The 20,649-nt window shown below is 43.8% G+C and overlaps 2 protein-coding genes across 3 annotated transcripts; both read left to right on the forward strand.

Moving 5' to 3' along the window:
- Nucleotides 1-1,555: 1,555 nt before the first annotated feature.
- On the forward strand, nucleotides 1,556-4,786 carry LOC125760772 (transmembrane protein 181). Its single transcript, XM_049421229.1, has 5 exons — nucleotides 1,556-2,830; nucleotides 2,925-3,202; nucleotides 3,268-3,370; nucleotides 3,430-3,654; nucleotides 3,716-4,786. Exons 1-5 carry the CDS (start codon nucleotides 1,918-1,920, stop codon nucleotides 3,853-3,855), a joined length of 1,659 nt encoding a protein of 552 aa, XP_049277186.1. The 5' UTR covers nucleotides 1,556-1,917; the 3' UTR covers nucleotides 3,856-4,786.
- A 6,608-nt stretch (nucleotides 4,787-11,394) lies between these two features.
- Nucleotides 11,395-20,131, forward strand: LOC125760626 (myosin heavy chain 95F). Of its 2 annotated transcripts, XM_049420922.1 has the most exons (13): nucleotides 11,395-11,510; nucleotides 11,596-11,855; nucleotides 12,354-12,483; nucleotides 12,564-13,553; nucleotides 13,636-13,800; nucleotides 13,873-14,096; nucleotides 14,162-14,801; nucleotides 14,928-15,390; nucleotides 15,484-15,574; nucleotides 15,716-15,855; nucleotides 16,830-16,877; nucleotides 17,571-17,809; nucleotides 18,273-20,131. In XM_049420922.1, coding segments are annotated over exons 1-13 (3,777 nt in total). In that variant the 5' UTR covers nucleotides 11,395-11,509; the 3' UTR covers nucleotides 18,659-20,131. The 2 variants fall into 2 exon arrangements, with proteins under 2 accessions (XP_049276879.1, XP_049276888.1); XM_049420931.1 differs by lacking the exon at nucleotides 16,830-16,877.
- Nucleotides 20,132-20,649: the final 518 nt, after the last annotated feature.

Raw genomic sequence — 20,649 nt, forward strand, 5'->3', positions numbered from 1 at the left:
GTTAGAAAAATACACAGAAGTACCAAGTCAGACAATAAAAATGAAAACAAAACTTACCAATATAAGTTAAAATCTAAAATTAAATAAAACCACCCAGGTGTAAAGCGTTTTTCTACATTTTTTTACCCTTCCCAAAATTGCGAAAAAAAACTACAAATACCTATGAAAGAAATTTCCAATGTTTGAAAATCATTATTTTTCCAGTAGCAAATAAAAACAGCTCCCAATAAGGGGGGTCCGGATATCACTACACTTGCCTCTGTTTGAAGCGATCCATTTGTTTTATTACTTTTTATTTGTGATTTTAAATAATACTACACAAACTTTTATTTTTATTTTAAGTTTTTATATTTTTCTCTACTTTAAAGAGACGATTTTTAACATTGTTTTTAGTAAATTATTAATAATAATTTCTGCTTTTTTCAGTGAACTTTTGGTTTCCTTTGATAAAGTAAATGTTTACTAAATTTTCTACACGTGACATCGATCAAACCCCCAGAATGAACTATTGCCACTATTGACAGTATTCCCATCCTAGTATTCGTCGTCTTTGCAAAACACAACCAACATACGCTCTGATAAATTTCTTTTGTGAGGAAATTTTGTTATCAAACGTTGGAATGTTGACATTAACGTCTTCTTTAGTAAATAACTCCTCTGTATGTCTAAAGTTTCTTATCAATAGATAACCAACGAGCAAATATAGAATGAAGTACAGTGGAGCGCCGATTATCCGGGTAACTTTTATCCGGCTGCACCATTATTCGTGCTGCTCGGAAATGACAGTTACAAAGGCGATTGGACATAGTAATTCCAAAACCGATTAAGACAAGAAATAAAAGCCTCAATAGGGAATGATACAATTTGCTCAAGTTTGACCAAACAGATTTTGCAAAGCGCAACTAAGAAAATCAACATCTTGCAGCAGAAAAAAAGCCCACACATTACACACTCAACACTCATGTTTATCGATAAAAATAATTGTGCCTATTAGCCGTGGTATTCGTTTATTCGGCAAGGACTAAGTTCGAATAAGCACGGATAATCGGCCTTCCACTATACAGTCATTTCCCGAGCTACTCGAATAATGCGTTCCGGAAAAATCGGCGTTACTCGAATTTTCGCGCAAATGGGTTATCATTCAGCATGTCATTTATACTTCGTGTTAAAGGATCGTGTACTTATGTTCAATTTACGAAGCACTTGTAAAACTAATATTTTCAAGTTTTTTCAACAAATGTGTGGACAATTATACCAAAACTAATATTTATACTGTTAAAATATAAAATATGTTTTACATTTCCCATCCAGAAACGCTCACAATAAGGAGCAGAGGGTACTACAATATATTATTTAAAGTGATTTTGAAATTTAATTAAAAGCAGACATATTGCAAAGACTTTTTAATGCTTCTAAACGACTGATAATATGTTTCCCGTCACAGGTTTTGTAACAAGTTTACATTTCCGCACGTCAGAGACGCATGTAACAGTAATTGGGCTTTTCGTGGAAGGCGCATGCGCCTGAAGGAAGGATGATATTTCACACACGACGGCACTCAGCATTGTCCGAATGGTACCTTCCAGTGTATCAAAGTCGTAGTCGAACACAAACAGTGCTGATATATTCGTCCCATCTTTATTAGCAGACGATGCTAACAAATTGCGACGTTCGCTAAGCGTTGCAAACAATTTCAAATCGATCCATTCTGTAGAATCGGTTGACTATAATCGAACACATAACCGATGGTGTGCGTGTAAAGCGTAACTAAATCACAACGTACCGAGCAGGAAAGGGGGAAGAGGCTCAACATCAACACATTTACCATATGTCAACACGAAGGTCGACCTCCAGCAACCAGGAGCATTGCAACGGGGCACATCAATACGGTACGCGTTAAAACGGTAAGGACGAACCATGGCTTCGTCTGGATCGTCCAAACCATCGGAGGATACGTCCAAGCTGGGCTACTCGTATGTAACACCAGCCGGAATGTGTCTCCGGTTGCGCCAGAGTCTTGCCCGGTTTAGCGATCTGTTCAGTGAGTTTAATAAATACATCGCACCAGCGTACCATCATGACCGGTGCGAACGGTCCGTCCATATGCGGCTCTACTCGATGAACAAGCGCGAATTTGCCACCGTTTTTCTCGCGTTCTTTGCCTGCTTCGGGCTAGGGATATTTATCGGGCTCGCCGGTCCACCGATTACGGTGATGAGCAAGGTAAGCGGCAGTGCGCTACAGCCCAACGTGACCACGTCCGACACACCGAGCAACTATTTGGCGCGTGGTCCATTTGTAATGCGCACACCGCTCCTAACCACCTACTCCCAGCAGCTGTGGATTATTGCCAAGCTAACGACGGACAACACGGATGACGAGATAGTGGACAAAAAGTTCCACATCAGTGTACAGATCGAGGGCCTTACGGCGGAACACAAACCGATGCCCGTGTACGGTGGTACGCACAACGGTGGTGCGGATGTGAAAAATCGCACACGCCATCTGTCCTGCAGCTACGAAGAGTGCGACGAGTATACCGTGCTGCATATCGGATTTCTCGACTACGCGCACTACATCGTGACGGTGAATTTTTACGGGCTGGAAGCGTTTCACCAGCGGTACAACATACGGACGGTACAGTTTTACTTTAAATCGTACAATCCTGCCTTCACGCAGATCGAGATCTGGTTTCGGTTCATCTTCGTGCTGTTTACATTCATCATCACGTGCTGGTTTGCCCATACGCTACGGAAATATCCGATGAATGATTGGTCGATCGAACAGAAATGGCTTTCGATACTGTTACCGCTGTTGCTGCTTTTTAACAGTACGTACACAACCTTACTAAGTTGCATTACCCTTTTTAAAAAAATACACTAAAATTTGCTTCATCTCAACCCTCACCGCCCACCCCTGTATAGATCCTATCTTTCCACTCATCTTTATCGCCAACAACTGGTTTCCGGGTATAATAGATGCGCTTCTCCAAACCACATTCCTCTGCGGTATACTTATGTTCTGGCTCTGCGTCTACCACGGGTTGCGACAGAATGAGCGAAAATTTCTCACCTTCTATTTGCCGAAGCTGATCGTCGTACTTCCCATCTGGTTGTGTGCGGTCGTACTCGGTATATGGGAGAAATGCGACGAGCTGAACGATCCCACCTTTAGCCACTTCGAAGATTCTGAAAACTACAACGTGCGTATCAGCATGCTAAAAAAACAGAAATAGTTTACCATTAATTATTTATTCGGTTTTTGCAGGGTTTGAAGGTATTTGTTTCGATTGCTGGTGCAATGTACTTACTATATCTGGGGCTTTTGATGCTGAAAGCATACTCCGAGCTGCGATCGATGCCATATTTTGGTAAGAACCGATTTCTTTTTCGCACTCTACTCCTTTTACACTGCTTTCTTCTTCGGTAGATATGCGCCTTAAGATCCTAACACTGCTGATGCTGATTGTGCTATCGATTTCGCTCATCGTAACGATGCAACACTTTGGTTTCGATACGCTGGAGGATAACTTTATCGCCCAACTATATACCAGCTACAAGAGCTCGGCACAATTTATGTGTTTCTATGGGTTGTTAAACTTTTATCTCTACGCAATGGCCTACGTCTATTCGCCGAGTGGTCCTGCTGTGCATGGTAAGTCTGTTCGATCCGCAGGAAACTTTCTTACAGAACAATCTTTTTCTGTTCCTTTCAGAACCGATCACAGCGAAGGATAATCCTACGTTTTCGATGATAAACGATTCTGACGAAGAAGTTATGTACGGGTCGGACGAGGAAAGCCGTAGACCGTTAAATTCGGCCTGCAGAAAGGGAAACGATTACGATAGTGATTAAGCCTCTGCAGGTATCGTCAAATTTCCTACAAAAAAAAATAAGCAGCGTATAATACGCACTGCAGCGTTCAATTCTTACCAAATTTTCAACAATCAGCAAACAGTAGCCGCAAGTCGATTCGTTTGTGCTAAATGTCAACCTGGTTGAATCTTCCCATGCAGTAAAACAAGTAGCGCTGCAAATATCATACGTTTAGAACATGAACAGCAAATGCAGGGTACTTGATTAAGGTATAAAAGCACGGAAAATTCGTTGTGAAGATGTCAATTCAATTTAAAGGTACCTTTTTTTTAGTGCATCTGTTGAACATTTCAGTTAAATTTGCTCTGTGCGCACTTTGTTTACATTTTGTGATAGCACCCCGCGTTATACGTTTACTTCACTAGGTGCATTTCTCCACCAGTATCGCTGACATCGTGTGCAAACTTCATGCGCGAGAACGCAGATCGGTTTTTGCAGTTAAAACAACAAAACTAGAACAATTTATTTAATCTACCATAATCAGTAAGACCTATTGAAAATTGTAAGTGTAAGAGTCTAGAGATTGCCATTCGTGTAGGTTTCCTGATGCCTAGTAAAAGTTTGACAGTGGAACAATCGATTAAAATTATTCCCAACACTACGTGCGAGCCTCCGTATAATTCAGTGGCTGCAGACTAGCGGGTAACTATAAATACGATAAACAATAATGCGTTGGAAAGAGATAGGACAAATTTCTTTGTTTGTGTATATTTAACATTCCAACATAGATCTCTTGTCATTTTCCCCTCCTTCCCCATTCCCTTCCTGCTATCCTTATACGGTTAGGTTGTATCCGTTATTTAGATAATATTGAATAAAATATCAGCTAAACGGTGTGTGGTGAGAGTTAAAAATAAACCAAATACAACCCATGCATACTCCACAGTTCATTAGCCATGGGGAAATTTAAGGTTGGTGGCAGTGTTCAATCGTATACGACTGAAAATTATTCAAAATTTTATATGGAATTTGACAGATAAAGTCGGATGACGAACTTCTTCTGTCAAGTTGAACTCGCTTGTATAAACGCGAAATTGATGTTATTTTCTCTGTGTTAATGTAAACAAAGTATTTCAATATGTTGAAACCCCTTTCGTTTTGGTCGTGCGATTCAAATAGTCGTACGACTGAGCACTGCCACCAGCCATACCTGTTACAAATTGAATCTTAAATTTAATTACAAAAAGAACCAAATTATCTGTCAAACAAAATACAAAAGGTGACAGTTATGGTAGAATTCTCACCACCATTGTACCCCCTGCTGTCATTTGTCGCTTTGACGTTTCTGTTTGCTTTATGAGCCAACCCGAGCAGAAAACGGACCATCACTATACCGCTTGTCAGTGAGGCGACTTCGTGGAAATTTTTCAATGGTTTCTTGCTGTCCGTTCATTACATTCGCTCGGTCATCCGGTAGACAAGTTCGCGGCTAGCGGTGGTGCTGTGCAAGAAACTGTTTGCCCTTCCAGGCAAGATAGGTGAGGCGGTTGTTTGCTGTAGCATGCACTGAAACAGCTGTGCTGTTTTTATGTGCCGTTGATAGTAAACCTTGATCCGGTCGTATTTTTCCCCGATATTTCGTATTATCTCGTGTGGTGCTAGTTAGTTGTTTGTCCCCCGAAAAAAAAACCAGCCGTGTTGCGTTCTTTGCAGTGTAAAGGAAAAAAAAGAAACCCCCGGGAACAAATACCCTCCCAAAACTAAAGCGTTTCGTAGGGCTTCCCCGGGTTGCTTGCAGATCCCCCCCCGGCTGGTACCTTACCCGGTGTGTACGTGTGTGCTTGTTTCCCTCTCTGTGTTTGTGTAGGTGTGCTTGCGTACCGAACCGTACGTGTGCTGCACATTTCCACCAATCAACCGCCAACTCCCAACTCATATATACAGACCCCCGCAGATACACATACACACGAGCTATTTGCATTTCCATACACCGTACGGTGCTGGTTGCATCGTACCGAAACCGTCTGCAACCGGGACTGCGGTACAAACAACGTACCAGAAGTGCACTAAAACATTCCAATCATTCAAAGAAAATCAGCCGAAAATCGAAGGTAAGGCATTTTAAAAATCTTCCAAACACTGTACATATAATAATAAATACTACTCCGTTCATTCCGGCTGTACCGCCATAGTTGCTTATTTTACTTGCAGGGCAAAAGTGTATTTCGCCCTTTTGATGGGTAGAGCTAGATTTCCCTTCGTTTCAAAGCACTATATCTCTCTCTCTTTCCGTCTCGCTCACCGCACGGCTCGGAGGTTGATGCGAATGACGTACGAGCGAGAGAGAGAGAGCGAGACAGGAGATGGTTACCATTATCCATCCGTTTCGTTCCACCCCACTTTCCGGCTTGCTGGTGGAAACCCTTTCCCGACTGTACTCGAAGGTACACCACGGACAAGTGTGCGCGGGGTCCGAACGCCACCCTTTTGTTAAAGCTTTGGCGTTGAGGGAGTTGATGGGCAAGAAGCAAAAAACAAAAATAAAAACGTCGATTTCCTTTCCGTGACGCGTGTTTTTTGCAGGCGCGGAACGTTCCGGAGCATGGAACTGGCCGTTGCGACACCCACCCCCAACATAAAGTCAAGTGGCAAAGTGGTTGTCACAAATGTGCTTCAAAACGGATGACTTCGACGTTCAAGTCTCTTTGTCCGTTCCACTTCTGGGTGCGCGCACGGCCTATTGAGGCAGTTAAGGTGACACTTGAGAGCGGGTCCACATCATCACCGTCATCATGCGCTCGAAGGGCAGTTATATAGATTGTAGTACGATTTTTTTTTCGTTTTCCTCTACATTTTCTTATCACAAAATCGCGAAATAATTCAACGGTGAACAGGGCAAGGCAGGTGCGATAGGAACTTTCCTTCAGCACCCCGGTGCCAGGGTTTCGGGACGGTTCCGTTCCGTGCCCAGGTATCTAACACCTGTGTCCGCCTTGAAAGATAAGAGCTGAGGCAATGAAAGAGTGAGACATCGGTTTGGGACATCTCATCGCTTTTGCTGGTTGTCTTGGGGTGCGCCAGTTTTTTTTTTGTTTTTTGTCTTCATCATCCCCAGCAAAATCACTCGCCCCCTGACATACCACCCCCTTTTACACATTACACCAATGGCAAACGATTGGTTCTCTATCGCGGTTCCGCGGTATCGACAAGTAAAGAAGACCGGCAATTGGAGTCGTGTACAGGGAAAGCTCGAAGCGGTTACCGGTTACACACACATACACACACACACACACACAAGCGGACGAAGCGGTTACCGAATTTCTGGCCAGCTAAGTGTGCTGCCTATTTCCTTTCTGTTATATGCAGGGAGGCCAAAGCAGAGGCACTGATGGCAAGATGGATGGCCTCAAAAAACAAGAAAACATAGCGGTTTTATTTAACTTGATCTTCTTGATTTTAGTTTTTAATGGTGTTTTTTTTATTTTTTTTTTAGTGGAAACTCACTTATGCTCCATTCCACGCGGCACAGTAAAATCCTGACTGACCGGTAGGTTTGGTGGATGGAAAAACAACTATTACAAACAGGAGGGAATCTGGAAATTGGTGAACACTGGGGCACATTATTTACCATACCAATCCATTCCAATAAGATGCATCGAACGAGTGATACAAAACTTGCCACAGAAGAATGGAGAGGAAATATAAGTAAAACGAGGCCATGGAGCCTCGTATGGATGGAGCGTCACTTCCGGTTGCTGTTTTTTTTTTTGATAGCTTTTGAAATGCTTTGATATGAGCTTGTGATAAGAGCTTGAACTGCCGCCGCAGGGAAAACAGAACATGTGATCAAGATAGATTTTCAGTCCGTGCCGGTAGCATATCTTGCTTGTAAATTTCCCTCCAAAGCGGGCGCCAGGGAGTGGTAGGGTAGTGGGAGGGGACAATCTTTATTATCTTTTTTCCGTTTCTTACATGGAACAATTACGACAAATAAGATTCCTTCCGCGCGATGTAAAAACCCTTTATCTTTTGCCGAACGGCGTCATGCGAAGAAGACACGATCCCCTAGAGTGTGTGTGTGTGTTTGTGTGTGGGAGGAAGGGAGGAGGGGGGATCCATGTTTCTATACTACTGCCTAACAACACTTGCTTATACTAATTGTTCATCAACGGCGGTTTTTAGCTTTTAGCAAACGAAGCGCGTTACGTGGGAGCACGGCCGCTTGTTTATGCTGTCCCCAGGGGCTAAAACATGCTAAACAGCAAGTAATGCACAACGCCAACAAATCGCATACTGTGCCCCGGCTCCGGTGGGAAGACAGTAAAACAATCGGGTTTTATTTTGCGGTTTGCCTCCCTCATCCGGATCCCTGGCTTTTGTACTATTTTGCGTGGGGCGAGCTCAGCAAAAAAAAAACGTTCCACAGGCAATAGAAGCATGAGCTTGGAAAGTAAGAACAACAACAAAAACAACCCCCTCACCCCCTTAACATCAGTTGTATGTGTGTGCCGTGCGTAAAGGGGGAAGGAGGACGAGGGGGAAGGTTGGGAGAATTATGAAGCGAGGGCCCATACAAATGCACATCCAAATCCGCGCACATACACACGCACACACGCCATTTCAATTTACTCCACAATATATGTATATTGTACACAAGCCGCTCCAACAAACCCATCCGACCGTGTCGAGCCCGTTTTGTGGGCCAGCATAAACGCATGCAACGGTTGCAACGAATGTGGACATGTAAAAGGGGAAGAGGGGAGGGGGGGCGTACGGGTAATAATGAGGCGTCCGATTTCAATGTCCCTTTTTGGCCCGTGAACGCGCTGGTTGACACCGACACGCGGAGGATGTTGCGTTAGTTTGACTGAATTTTACCGATTTATATGTGCTCCGATCGCCAAAATGTCAGTGGTGGTCAAATTGTAGCACGTACTGTGTAAGATTTTTTTTACATCAGTTGACAGTTATTTTTTATTTATTTATGATTAATTATTACGACATTTAGCCGTATTGTCAGCCTCAAAATACAGTTGATGATAGACATTTTTGAAATATAGTGGAGAGCCGATTATCTGAGTACCTTTTATCCGGCTGTCCCATTATCCGTGCAGCTCGGAAAGGACAGTTCTGAAAAAAATGACATATAAAATGCAAAACAGATTATGGCAAGAAATAAAAGCTTCAGTAGGGAATGATATAATTAGCTCAAATTCGAAAAAAGAACAGATTTACTTTGCAAAGTGTAAATAAGAAAATTTACATCTAGATTTATAAAAAAAAGTTTACCCACACCAAAAGTTTATTACACACTAAACACTAATATTTATTAATAAAAAGAGTTGTGCCTATCATCCGTGAAAATCGCTTATCCGGCAAGGGCTGAGTTCCGATGAGCACGGATAACCGGATAATTGTACTTGACACCTGAAATATTCAAATTCACAAATACGTTAATATATACGTTATTCTTAAAAGTTTTATAAACATTTAAACGTTTGAAAATGTTTTTATTACTCTACCGGTTTGCGCGTTTGCACGTTGTTAATGAAAACATAGGAAATTGTGTATTTATGCGATGATAAAAAACCACTTAAAAATGCTGTTATGCTCAAATCATTTTTAAAGGCAGCGCTTCATACTATTAATTTATTTTCCATTTGAAACTGGTGATTGTTTTTAAAAACCATGTTTACAGCGATTAAACCATATATACAATGAGTTAATTGGTACCTTACTTCTAGCGCCCATATCGGAAACAAATGACGCAAAATGTTTCACATTGTTTGTTTGGTTTGGGAAGCTTTCTTTTAGCAACTTAAATCAAATTAGTCTTACACTTCGTCCACCACCAACACAACCTGACTCTGAATCGTAACAAACTTAATGAGCTGTTAATCGATTCGATAACATACACATTTGCACTATATTACTTTCAAATGCGTACTACCTGTATTCGTCAGGTTGGTTTTCATATAAACATTTTAGTAATATTTTTAATGCTATAAAGACTTTGGGCCTATTGGCTGACATTCGCCTCTTAAATTTTTGAGTATTGAAATAGTCGATTACACAAACGGTTTGGGGTGTACGTTCCGGTGGTGTATGTGATAAACGGCGCCAGTCCACACGGCAGGACCGGGGATCAAATCCCATCCGTTCCGTTCCTCCATAGCAAGCACTGACTATCCAGCTACGTGGTAAAATAAGTCTCGTAAACAATAAATGGCCGGCGTGACCTCAGAGGTCGTTAAGCCAAGAAGCAGAAGAAGACATACGTTTTAGATTGTTTTGTTTTGCTTATTTTCGCTGTCGTTAGAAGTGGGTTTACAACCACTGGAAACGTGGCTGTTGCACTGATCTACAGTGTACACCTTCGTACATGGGCGCGAATTGATGATTCACAGTGATCATGCGATCCACCCATAACTTCCCCTTCCCCCAAAGCCCTTCCGATCCCTTCCCCTCTCATACCATACCCTAGAATAGTGGCCAGAACAACCTTTGGTTCCTTTTTCAATATGCACAATGGAAATAGGTTAGTTTACGGTTTCAATTTGTAGACTTAACCTCCCCATCTCCCTGATGCTTCCAAATCATTACACATTAACTGTATAAGTGTGTGTTAATGTTTTTTTTTTGTTAAAAAAAAACAGGGTTGGCAGGGCTAATTGTTGCGGCATACCGGTAAAAAGAGTGTTCCATATGTATGTTTGGTTGTGGTATTATACCCTAATCAGGTTAGGCAAAACCTCAACCGATGCTATTGCCGCTGGTTTCGCCTCGTTTAAAACTGCTTTACGTTTACCGTCGTAAGATCGTAAAGGTGAGATCTGGTCGTTTGGTCGGTGCTACGGCAATTTTCGTACATTCAAGACCTCCATCTACCGCTTTCATCCAACCATGATTCACCAAACATATCTTGATCATCATCAAACGTGATTGTGAAAATATTTCTCTACCGTTTTATCTGTTCGCTTTTTTCTTGCCTTCGGTTGCATTGCGCTTCTGTTAAGCGTAACCCCGTCTATATATGCATACAGTGTGTACCGTCATTGTTCGATGATGTTACGGGCTTGTGATAATAGCTGTTGGAGTCAGAGAGTGAAGATCGAAAGCCACTCGACCGGGCAGGAAAAATATACAAACAGAGAGAGATAGAGCAAAACCATCTGCAAGCAGCAAGCAGCAGGTGGTGCAATTGATTCCAAAGGGGGGGGGTGGATTGGTGAAGTGTTGGAAAGGGAAAGCAGCCATAACGAATATCGGAAAAGTGTGCCTTTTTTCCCTTAAAAGCGAATGCTTCCGCGTGTGTGTTCGGTTGTTTTGTTGTGGTTCCGAAGCCACCGGTTTTGGTAAACGTGTTTTTATTCATTTCACTTCCGCAACCGAACAAACACAAACTTGGAAGCAGAAGGAAAGGGGGAGCGAGCAAACGAGAAAACTCCACGTTCCAGTTTTCCCTTCGTTCAAGTTTTTAATTTCAAATGGGGTTTTTTCTCTGTGTGATTTCTCTTTTTCCTGCATGCTCCAATGCGGTTCCGGATGGCTATGGGGTCGCTTTTTCTTGCCTGCAGTGCTCGGACGGTTGCCACTGTCGACACATAGCGTACCACAAACACCCTGACCGGAGGCCACTGCAACGCGGCCTGCCAAAAAATATTGAAGAAAACAAAAAACTTCACCCGGCACAAGTAAGTATGGGCGCGAACACACGGCCCGTTTACAATGAATTTGCAACTAACTTTCTTTCTTTCTAATTTTTTTATTACTGAACAGTGATGCTGGACTCACAGCTGGTGTGGGCACGCGACATACAGGATGGCTACATCCAGGGACGTATCGTCGAGATCGGTGGGACCGAGTATGAGGTGCAGCCGGTTGACAGCAAGCTGCCGAAGCGTAGCTGCATCCCGGAGGACATTTTTCCCTCCTGCGAACGACCATCCGATAATGACGATAACTGCGAGCTGATGTTTCTAAACGAGGCGACGCTGCTGGACAATATACGGAACCGCTACTACAAGGACAAAATTTATGTAAGACCGCCTTTAATCTGCTATCTTGTATTCCTCCGTGTACCTAGACGAATAGCGATAATCGCTTTTGCTTTGCTAAACAAATGCCAATATGGTTCTGATACATCGCGCTATATGTATTTACAACTTCGTCAAAATGGCGGTATATCTGTCCTTTTCTAAACCGAAGATGTAGGTGGTTTTAGTATCTTTTCTTCCGTTTGTTAACACTTTTTGGTTTTTTTAAATAATTTTTAATTTTAATTTTAAATTATATCTATAATATAATTTTACGTTAAAACTTCAATTTTAATGAATTTTCACATTGATTGACAGTTGTAAAATAATTTTGGAATATTCAGCGCCTTTGGGCGGAGTCGCACAAAGTGCAATTTTCGCAGTCGCGCAAAACGCAATTATCGCTAACCACGGTTATGTCAAAAGACAAAAGAAAGAGAGCGTTTTCTTCCGATTTAGTGATCGGCTGACGGTACTTCCGTTTTTACCAACCAATTACAGACCTATGTAGCGAACATCCTGATCGCTGTCAACCCATACAAGGAAATACCGGACCTTTATTCGAAGACAACACTGAAACGGTACAGCGGTAAATCGATCGGTGAACTACCGCCGCACGTGTACGCAATCGGTAAGATACTCTCAGCGCCACGAACGAAAACCCACCCGATACTGATGTGTATTTTGGTCGGTATTGTATTTTTTTTCCAGCCGATAAGGCAATACGCGATATGCGCGTGCTCAAGATGTCCCAGTCGATTATCGTGTCGGGCGAATCGGGTGCGGGCAAGACGGAAAGCACCAAATATCTGCTGAAGTTTCTGTGCGATTCCGTTGCGGCAGCCGGTCCGATCGAGCAAAAGATACTGGACGCGAACCCAATACTGGAAGCGTTCGGCAATGCGAAAACGACACGCAACAACAACAGTTCGCGGTTTGGTAAATTTATCGAGGTGCACTACGACAAACGGTGCCAGGTGGTCGGTGGTCACATATCGCACTATCTGCTGGAGAAGAGCCGTATCTGCACGCAGAGCCCGGACGAGCGTAACTATCATGTGTTTTATCTGCTGTGCGCTGGCGCACCGCCGGCACTGCGCGAAAAGCTAGCACTAACGAAACCGGACGACTATCGGTATCTGTGCGGATGTACGCAGTACTTTACGCACCCGGACACGGAAGCGCGCATAACGGCCGCGTACAAGTCGCGTGTGCACATCACGAAAGGACCGCTGAAGGATCCGATACTGGACGATTACGAAGACTTCCGCCAGCTGGATGAGGCGCTCGGTCGGCTGGGGCTGGGTGAGATGGAACGGACGCAAATCTACTCGCTAGTGGCGGCGGTACTCCATCTCGGCAACATTCGGTTCGAGGAAAACCCGGAAGATTCGAACGGTGGCTGCCGGATAACGCAGGACTCGCAGGCATCGCTCAACGTAACGGCACGCCTGATCGGGGTCGATCCGTCCGAACTGCGCCAGGCGCTAATGTCGCGCGTTATGAAGAGCAAGGGCGGTGGTATCAAGGGTACGGTCATCATGGTGATGCTGAAGGTGTACGAAGCGAACAATGCGCGCGATGCGCTTGCGAAAGCACTCTACTCGAAGCTGTTCGATCACATCGTGGCGCTTATCAACCAGAACATTCCATTCAAGGCCGCTAGCTACTATATCGGTGTGCTCGATATCGCCGGTTTCGGTAATGTTCCATTTCTGATTAACGGTAGAGTGGCCGTTGTTCAACTTTCTGATGTTTATTTCTTGTTTTATTTTGTTTCCAGAATATTTCACGGTTAACTCGTTCGAGCAGTTCTGCATCAACTACTGCAATGAAAAGTTGCAAAAGTTTTTCGACGATAACATACTGGCAGCGGAACAGGTGCTTTACGCACGGGAAGGTTTGAATGTGCCGGAAATTAAATACACAGACAATCAGGACATTATCGGTAAGCAGCGCTAGAATTTAGAAAAAAAAATCCTTTACTTCACACACGCACTCACGCACTTTGTCCCTTCAGAGCTGATCGAATCAAAATCGAACGGTATCTTCACGCTGCTGGATGAGGAATCGAAGCTGCCGAGACCGTCGTACGCACACTTTACGAACGAGGTACATTCGGCCTGGACCGGCCACTATCGGCTGTCGTTCCCGAGAGCTTCCCGGCTCAAGGCGCACCGTTCTTTGCGCGACGATGAAGGTTTTCTGGTTCGCCATTTTGCCGGCGCTGTGTGCTACAATACGGTAGGGAGTGCATCACACTGATGCGATAGAGTACGCTTTGTATGCCGCTTGCTTTTTCTTTGCAGAACCAATTCATCGAGAAGAACAACGATGCGCTTCATGCGTCCCTGGAGGGATTGGTGCAGGAGTCGGAAAATGCATTGCTCAATGCACTGTTCAGTGGCAGCAGTACCGGCAAGCTGCCGATAAACGTTGGCAAACTATCCTTCATCTCGGTCGGTTCGAAGTTTCGGTCGCAGCTGAGCGAACTGTTGGAAAAGCTGCGTAACAACGGTACCAACTTTATACGCTGCATCAAACCGAACAGCCGCATGATCGACCATGAGTTTGAGGGTAGTTTGGCGCTGGCCCAGCTAAAGTACTCCGGCACCAACTCGGTGCTGGAGCTGATGGAGTATGGCTATCCGTCGCGCGTACCGTTCAACGAGCTGTACAACATGTACAAGAGCTATCTGCCGCCGGAGCTTGCCCGACTGCCACCGCGCACCTTCTGCGAGGCGATGCTGATGTCGCTGAAGCTGAACTCGAACGAGTTCAAGTTCGGTATCACGAAGGTTTTCTTCCGGCCGGGCAAGTTCGTCGAGTTCGATCGGATCATGCGCTCGGATCCGGAAAATTTGAAAGCGATCGTTGCAAAGGTGAAGAAGTGGTTAATCCGGTCGCGCTGGATCAAATCAGCTTTCGCTGCAATTTGCGTCATCAAACGTAGGTTATCTTTGTACAGTTCATTTATTAATGCTTTTGTTTCTTATTTTCAGCGTTTTGTTTTTCACCGCTCCGAAACGGTTCACTTTCATTGACTCTCTCTCTCTTTGCGTGTGTCGTCTATAGTGAAGAATCGCATCATCTTCCGTCACAAATCGGTCGTGCAGCTGCAGAAGTGTATTCGTGGCTATCTGGTGCGCAAGCAGCATCAGCCACGGTACCGTGGCATCGCTAAGATTAGGGCGGTGGAGAACAATCTGCAAAAGATGCACGCGATTGCCGAACAGCTGAAGACGGACCGGGAAAAGATGCAGGCAAACATACGGGACGTGCAGGCAATGCTGACGGTTGCGATCGCCGCGATACGGAACAATCCGAAGATTGGTGCCGGTGCGATTGATCGCCAGTATGCTGAGATTATGCACAGCATCGATACCAACATGAAGCTGATCAATGCGCGCCTCCAGGAGCAGCGGAATGCTGAAGAGCAGGAGCGGCTGAACAAGATCAAGCTCGCACTAGAGGCAGAGCGCCGTGCCAAGGAGGAAGAATTGCGTCGCCTCAAAGAAGAAGAGGAAAACCGAAAGAAGTGAGTACAGACCGTAACGAACGTTGTGGTTCTTGTTGCTTATGCAGTAAAATGTTTCTTCCATCATTCCCTCCAACACCCCCAACAACACAGGAAAACGGAAATCGAGGCACGCCGCAAGGAGGAAGAAGCGAAACGGCTCCGCCAGGAAGGCGAAGATCGGAAGGCTGCCCTTGCCCTACAGGTACTGTCATCCGCTCTAGCCTTAAGCACCGCGGCCAAAGAGCTCAGGTCACTGCTCGACCAGGAGGAGCGCAATAAACATCTAGCCGCGCCCATGTACGCTTCATACGCTAATCGGTACTCTGTTCTAACACCTACTCAGGCACAACTGGAAAAGGAAGCGCAGGAGGATATACAGTATCGGCAGCAGCTGGAACAGGAGCGTCGCGATCACGAGCTTGCCCTCCGTTTGGCGCAGGAATCGAACGGCCAGGTCGAGGATAGTCCGCCCGCGTTGAGAAAGTATGCAACAATCGTATGGCACACGCTGTACCTACGCTGCACACCACGCTAGTTTCGTCATCTGTGTGTCCTGTGTGTGTGTTTGTGTAGTTAAGCACTAACATCATCTACGTCTTTCCAATTCCAATCATTGTCCTTGGGGTTCTGGTCTGATCGCTTCCTAACATCAGCTTCTAACTGCTGTATTCTGTCGGCGTCGTTTCCACTACTGCTTGTATATTTCGCTAGCCTAGCGTTGTGTAATCGGTGTTGGGTGCAGGTTTAATTGGTGATGGATACTTCCCCGTTGATTAACCTCACAGTAGTCAAAAGTTGCTTCGGTTTATGTATATTCATCTGCTAGCTCTGGTGAAGGTATTAGCAATAGTACAATCAACTCCCGTCGATTCGGTCTGCCGTCTCTGTATTCTGTAGTTCTGTGTAAATGTTTTCCCTCCATCCGTTTTGTTTGATGAAAATCCCTTTCAATACTTATAGCAAGCGTTTTGCGATAGCACTACTTAAGGATTACCATTTCTTTACTAACACTCGTAACATTTTCTTTCCCTTTAATGTCCTCTACAATCCTTATAATGCTCTATTTTTATTAAGAAATACAATGTTCTAATCTTCTATCTTTTCCACTACGACTCCACTACACAAAAGATAAGCTACTCACTGTTACTGAGTTACATTTAAACTATCGCTGAGTAAATTCTCCTTAAAATGGCTCCCAATACTCACAAAAAGTGTGGAGACTAGGTTACCATTTTGTTGAATGAATGAATTTCTTTGGGGTCGTATCTTTGGTCTCTGGCTTAGGGTGTAATTTTCAACACTCATGTAATCCGCGTACTTAAATCTCATCATATTAGTTTACACAACCGTCGTCCCCCACCTCCTTCCCTCTACCAAAACACCACCACTACCACACGGATCACGAATTTCTATTTTAACTATGTTTGTTTCAATGCATTTTCCAACCCATTCTCCAGCGGTACGCCAGAAGTCACGCCATTGGGCAACGCAAACCGATTGATAAGGTACATTGTAAAATATTACATTACACAAACCACAAACACACCTATCTACACATTGAACCAACGTAAACGGAACGCAGAAAACAAACAATCCTTCCCTTTATTTCCCTTTTCTGTTTTATTTTATTTTACTTTTTCAAAATATTTCACTTTTTGTTTTATATATCATTTTTATTTTCTTCGTCCCTTTTTTCTGTATTTTTTGTGTTATATTCACGTTTTGTTTTCGTTTTTCTTAGTTATTTAATATCCCATTTTTGAAGTCCGGTTGCAACGACCACTACATGTGCTACATGTGCTGTTGTTGCAGCAGGATGTTTATTTCCATTTGGTAATGGTATGAAATGGAACCATTTAAGAGTTTCCCTCTTATCGTTTTGCAAATTGTTTCTATGTAAAAAAAAACAACAAAACTGTACATACGTATATCAAAAAAAAAGATCGTGTGTATTTTGTGTGACAAGAGTTTTCTTTTCTCTCCATTCTTTTATACAGCTCCATTAAAATAAACATACTAATTTATTCACCTCATTCGATCCCATCTCAATGCGCGTCACTTTTGCCTCTTTCAATTTAAATTCTTTCCCATTTTATATGAGATGGCAAAGGTGATGTTATTATACTGTTGACGAAAACGAAAAATATTTCGTGCTAATGACATTTTCTTTTGCGGCGCCATAATCCTTCCCACAACAGATCGGAAGCAATCCGTGCACAACAGCAGCTGGTTGAGAAGCAAAAGCACGATCTATCGAAGTGGAAGTACTCGGAGCTGCGGGATGCGATCAACACTAGCTGTGACATCGAGCTGCTCGAGGCATGCCGTCATGAGTTCCACCGTCGGCTGAAGGTGTACCACGCCTGGAAGGCAAAGAATCGCAAGCGCACGACGATGGATGAGAACGAACGTGCACCGCGCAGTGTCATGGAGGCTGGTAAGAATTATATATTCGTTTTCTTAAGAACCGGCTGGTAGTGATGTGTAATCCAGAGTGGAATCGTGAATGAAAAATTGATTCCGACTCCGACTGAAAAGCAAAATTGACTCCGGCGAGTCCGGTCGAGTCTGGTCAACTCCGAGTTCGATCGAGTCCGAATGGGTCCGATTGATTCCGGATGAGTCCGATCGAGTCCGACTAGCCATGAGTAATTTGTAATTTTTGTAGGACTCGACCCCCTAGCTAGCGACGGAGTTGGACCGATACGACCGATCCATAACTACCGGCAGGCTGTATCAAGACTTTTTTTTAGTCCTTGCTACGGGGGTCCGGATGGGTCCTGTCGTGTGGAACCAGCTCCGTTTATCACATACACCACCGGACCGCCCCAAAATTTTCATATTCTATTGTAATGATTTCGCCCTTCCCTTGTTCAATTCAATTCGATTGTCCTTTTCAGCGGCACGCTCCGGTCCACCAAGGTTGACGCCGAAGCAGGAGATCGTACCGACCGGTAGCGTCCATCGTTACTTCCGTATACCGTTCGTACGGCCGAACAATGGCGGTCCGGAAGTAGCCACGGCTGTCAATGCAGATGACAGCAAGCGGAGTTGGTGGTTTGCCCACTTCGATGGTCAGTACGTTGCCCGCCAGATGGAGCTACACACGGACAAGCCGCCGATACTGCTCGTAGCCGGCAAGGACGATATGCAGATGTGCGAGCTCAGCCTGGAGGAGACGGCCCTGACCCGGAAGCGGGGTGCCGAAATTCTGGAGCACGAGTTTAATCGCGAATGGGAGCAACACGGCGGTAAACCGTACAGCCGATTGAGCCCGAGAAAGTAGTACGTCGAGCGATGTCTGGTTGCTGTGTTCCGTACGCGCACTCCGGTCAACTTCGGCGGCGGTGTCGTTTTTAGCTAAATTAATGTCCAACTGCTGGACGAACACACTTTCCCCCTGTTTTTGGTCGGATACAGCCAGATGACGGATGATTCGACGCTACCTTCACTAGGACTTGACGTATCCTTTAATCAGTATCCTTTATTCCTTGATTCCATTCCAACAGTATTTCACATACGTTTACTACGCGAATGGAGTATTATTAATATTATAATGATTATTATTATTACCAGTAGTGGTACTTCCGGGGTAAAGCGCGTACCGGAACCTTCTTCCAGCCTCTCCGGCGAGAGGTTTTCACTACCTTCAAAAGGCTAGCCTAATAATCAGTAAACCATTTTCAATTGACTATTTAAACCACATCTTCGTTTGCTTGTATCGCGCGATTGCGCCGCCATCTTACATCACGGTGCTCTAGCGGCATGTTGTCACGTCAACATATATCTTTCCACTACCGATTGCATTTCTTCTCATTCCAACTTCTTAACAACGCCAAACTATTAACGGTGCTACTAAAAAGCCTATCTCCCGAAAACGTTTTATGCACCACATTACCTATGGGGAAAGTGCCATACGAGAAAGCCGAAGAAAAGTGGTACAGTTTATGGAATTTGTAGAAGAGCAGCAATGTTTTTGTTTTCTAAATTTCCAACGTCTAGCTACTTTTTCGCTTGCTTTAGTCACCTTCCCTGTACGGTGCATGTTTGCGGTGTCTTGGTTAGGTGCCTTTTTTATCAGTAAACGAAACGATAATTAATATATATATGTATGTACTAGATATTTGGCGGCCCGGTGGTGGAGATGGTAGCCGCGCCGGACTCTACACGGCCAGGACCCAGGTATCAAATCCCATCCGGACCGGGGGCCCCCACCCCGTACGCAGGACTTGACTACCCTGCTACGAGTAAATAAAGTCTAGGAAAAGCCAATAAATGGCAGGCCCAAGACCTTTTGAGGTTGTAGTGCCACAAAAAGAATGTACTAGATATGTTAAAAATTGATGATTGAGTGCGGAAATGGAACCGAACCTCCCTTGCACACACACACACAAACTTGTGGCACGGGGAAGGAAAGCGTTGGTACAAGAAGCGTTAGATGTGCGTATCCTGTGTGTTTGTGCGTTTGTGAGGATAATCAAAAAAAATAGGAGAAAAACAAAACTTTAAAACAAGAGAATTTAAACAACGCAAAAGAAAAGAAACAAATAACGTCTCGAGACTGTTTTTTACTGCTGCTGATCATACCTTTATTATATTATTAATAATCTATATCGATTTACCTGGCGGAATCATGATGCAGAACCAGAATTTAATAGGAGAATTTATTTTGAATGCTATATATATAAAAGTGAAAATTAACCGAAGGCTAATAACTATGAATAAATGTAAACCGATGGGTGATTTCAAAAACCGGTTACATATCGTGTGATGTGTTTTAATTAGGGACGTAGCGTACCTCCGAACAAGTACCAATTTATATCAAATATGTCACATTGAAACGCATTTAAGTAGTTTTTCTTAATTTGAAAGTTAGCAATGAGCTAATTAAATGAAATTCCTTCTCCTAATTTCTAAATAAATGAAACGCAAAAGAGATAGCATTATCGAGGGCTGCTCCTGTCTCGAAAAGAGTTTGAAGCTATCGACGTTGCACTATAAACGGGTTAAAAAGCTTACTTTTTAAAATTTATTTTCAAATTACAATATACAGATACGATTTGTCTTCTAGCTTTGAAAAATAACTCTGAAACTCTTTCTCACTGTCAGAATTTTTATTAAAAAGTATAAAAAATAACCTTTTTTTTAGATACTAACGCCGATTCCAATCAACCATATGATACGATGATTGTTGTGTGTGAACCAAAAGCATTAGGCTTTGCTCTATGAATTTCGTTTTTTTCTGATGGAGAAAAGCAATTTGCATCATCTTTCTTT

The sequence above is a fragment of the Anopheles funestus genome, chromosome X (assembly GCF_943734845.2).
Source record: "Anopheles funestus chromosome X, idAnoFuneDA-416_04, whole genome shotgun sequence".
NCBI classification, from domain to species: Eukaryota; Metazoa; Arthropoda; class Insecta; order Diptera; family Culicidae; genus Anopheles; species Anopheles funestus.

Excerpts from the sequence above, each read along its gene's own strand:
- LOC125760772 (XM_049421229.1), top strand. The coding sequence starts at position 1,918 with ATGGCTTCGTCTGGATCGTCCAAACCATCGGAGGATACGTCCAAGCTG. Across the intron at positions 2,831-2,924 it reads GCTGTTGCTGCTTTTTAACA|ATCCTATCTTTCCACTCATC; the intron begins GTACGTACACAA and ends ACCCCTGTATAG. Across the intron at positions 3,203-3,267 it reads AAGATTCTGAAAACTACAAC|GGTTTGAAGGTATTTGTTTC; the intron begins GTGCGTATCAGC and ends CGGTTTTTGCAG.
- LOC125760626 (XM_049420922.1), top strand. Across the intron at positions 13,554-13,635 it reads GCTCGATATCGCCGGTTTCG|AATATTTCACGGTTAACTCG; the intron begins GTAATGTTCCAT and ends TTTTGTTTCCAG. Across the intron at positions 17,810-18,272 it reads GCGCAGTGTCATGGAGGCTG|CGGCACGCTCCGGTCCACCA; the intron begins GTAAGAATTATA and ends TGTCCTTTTCAG.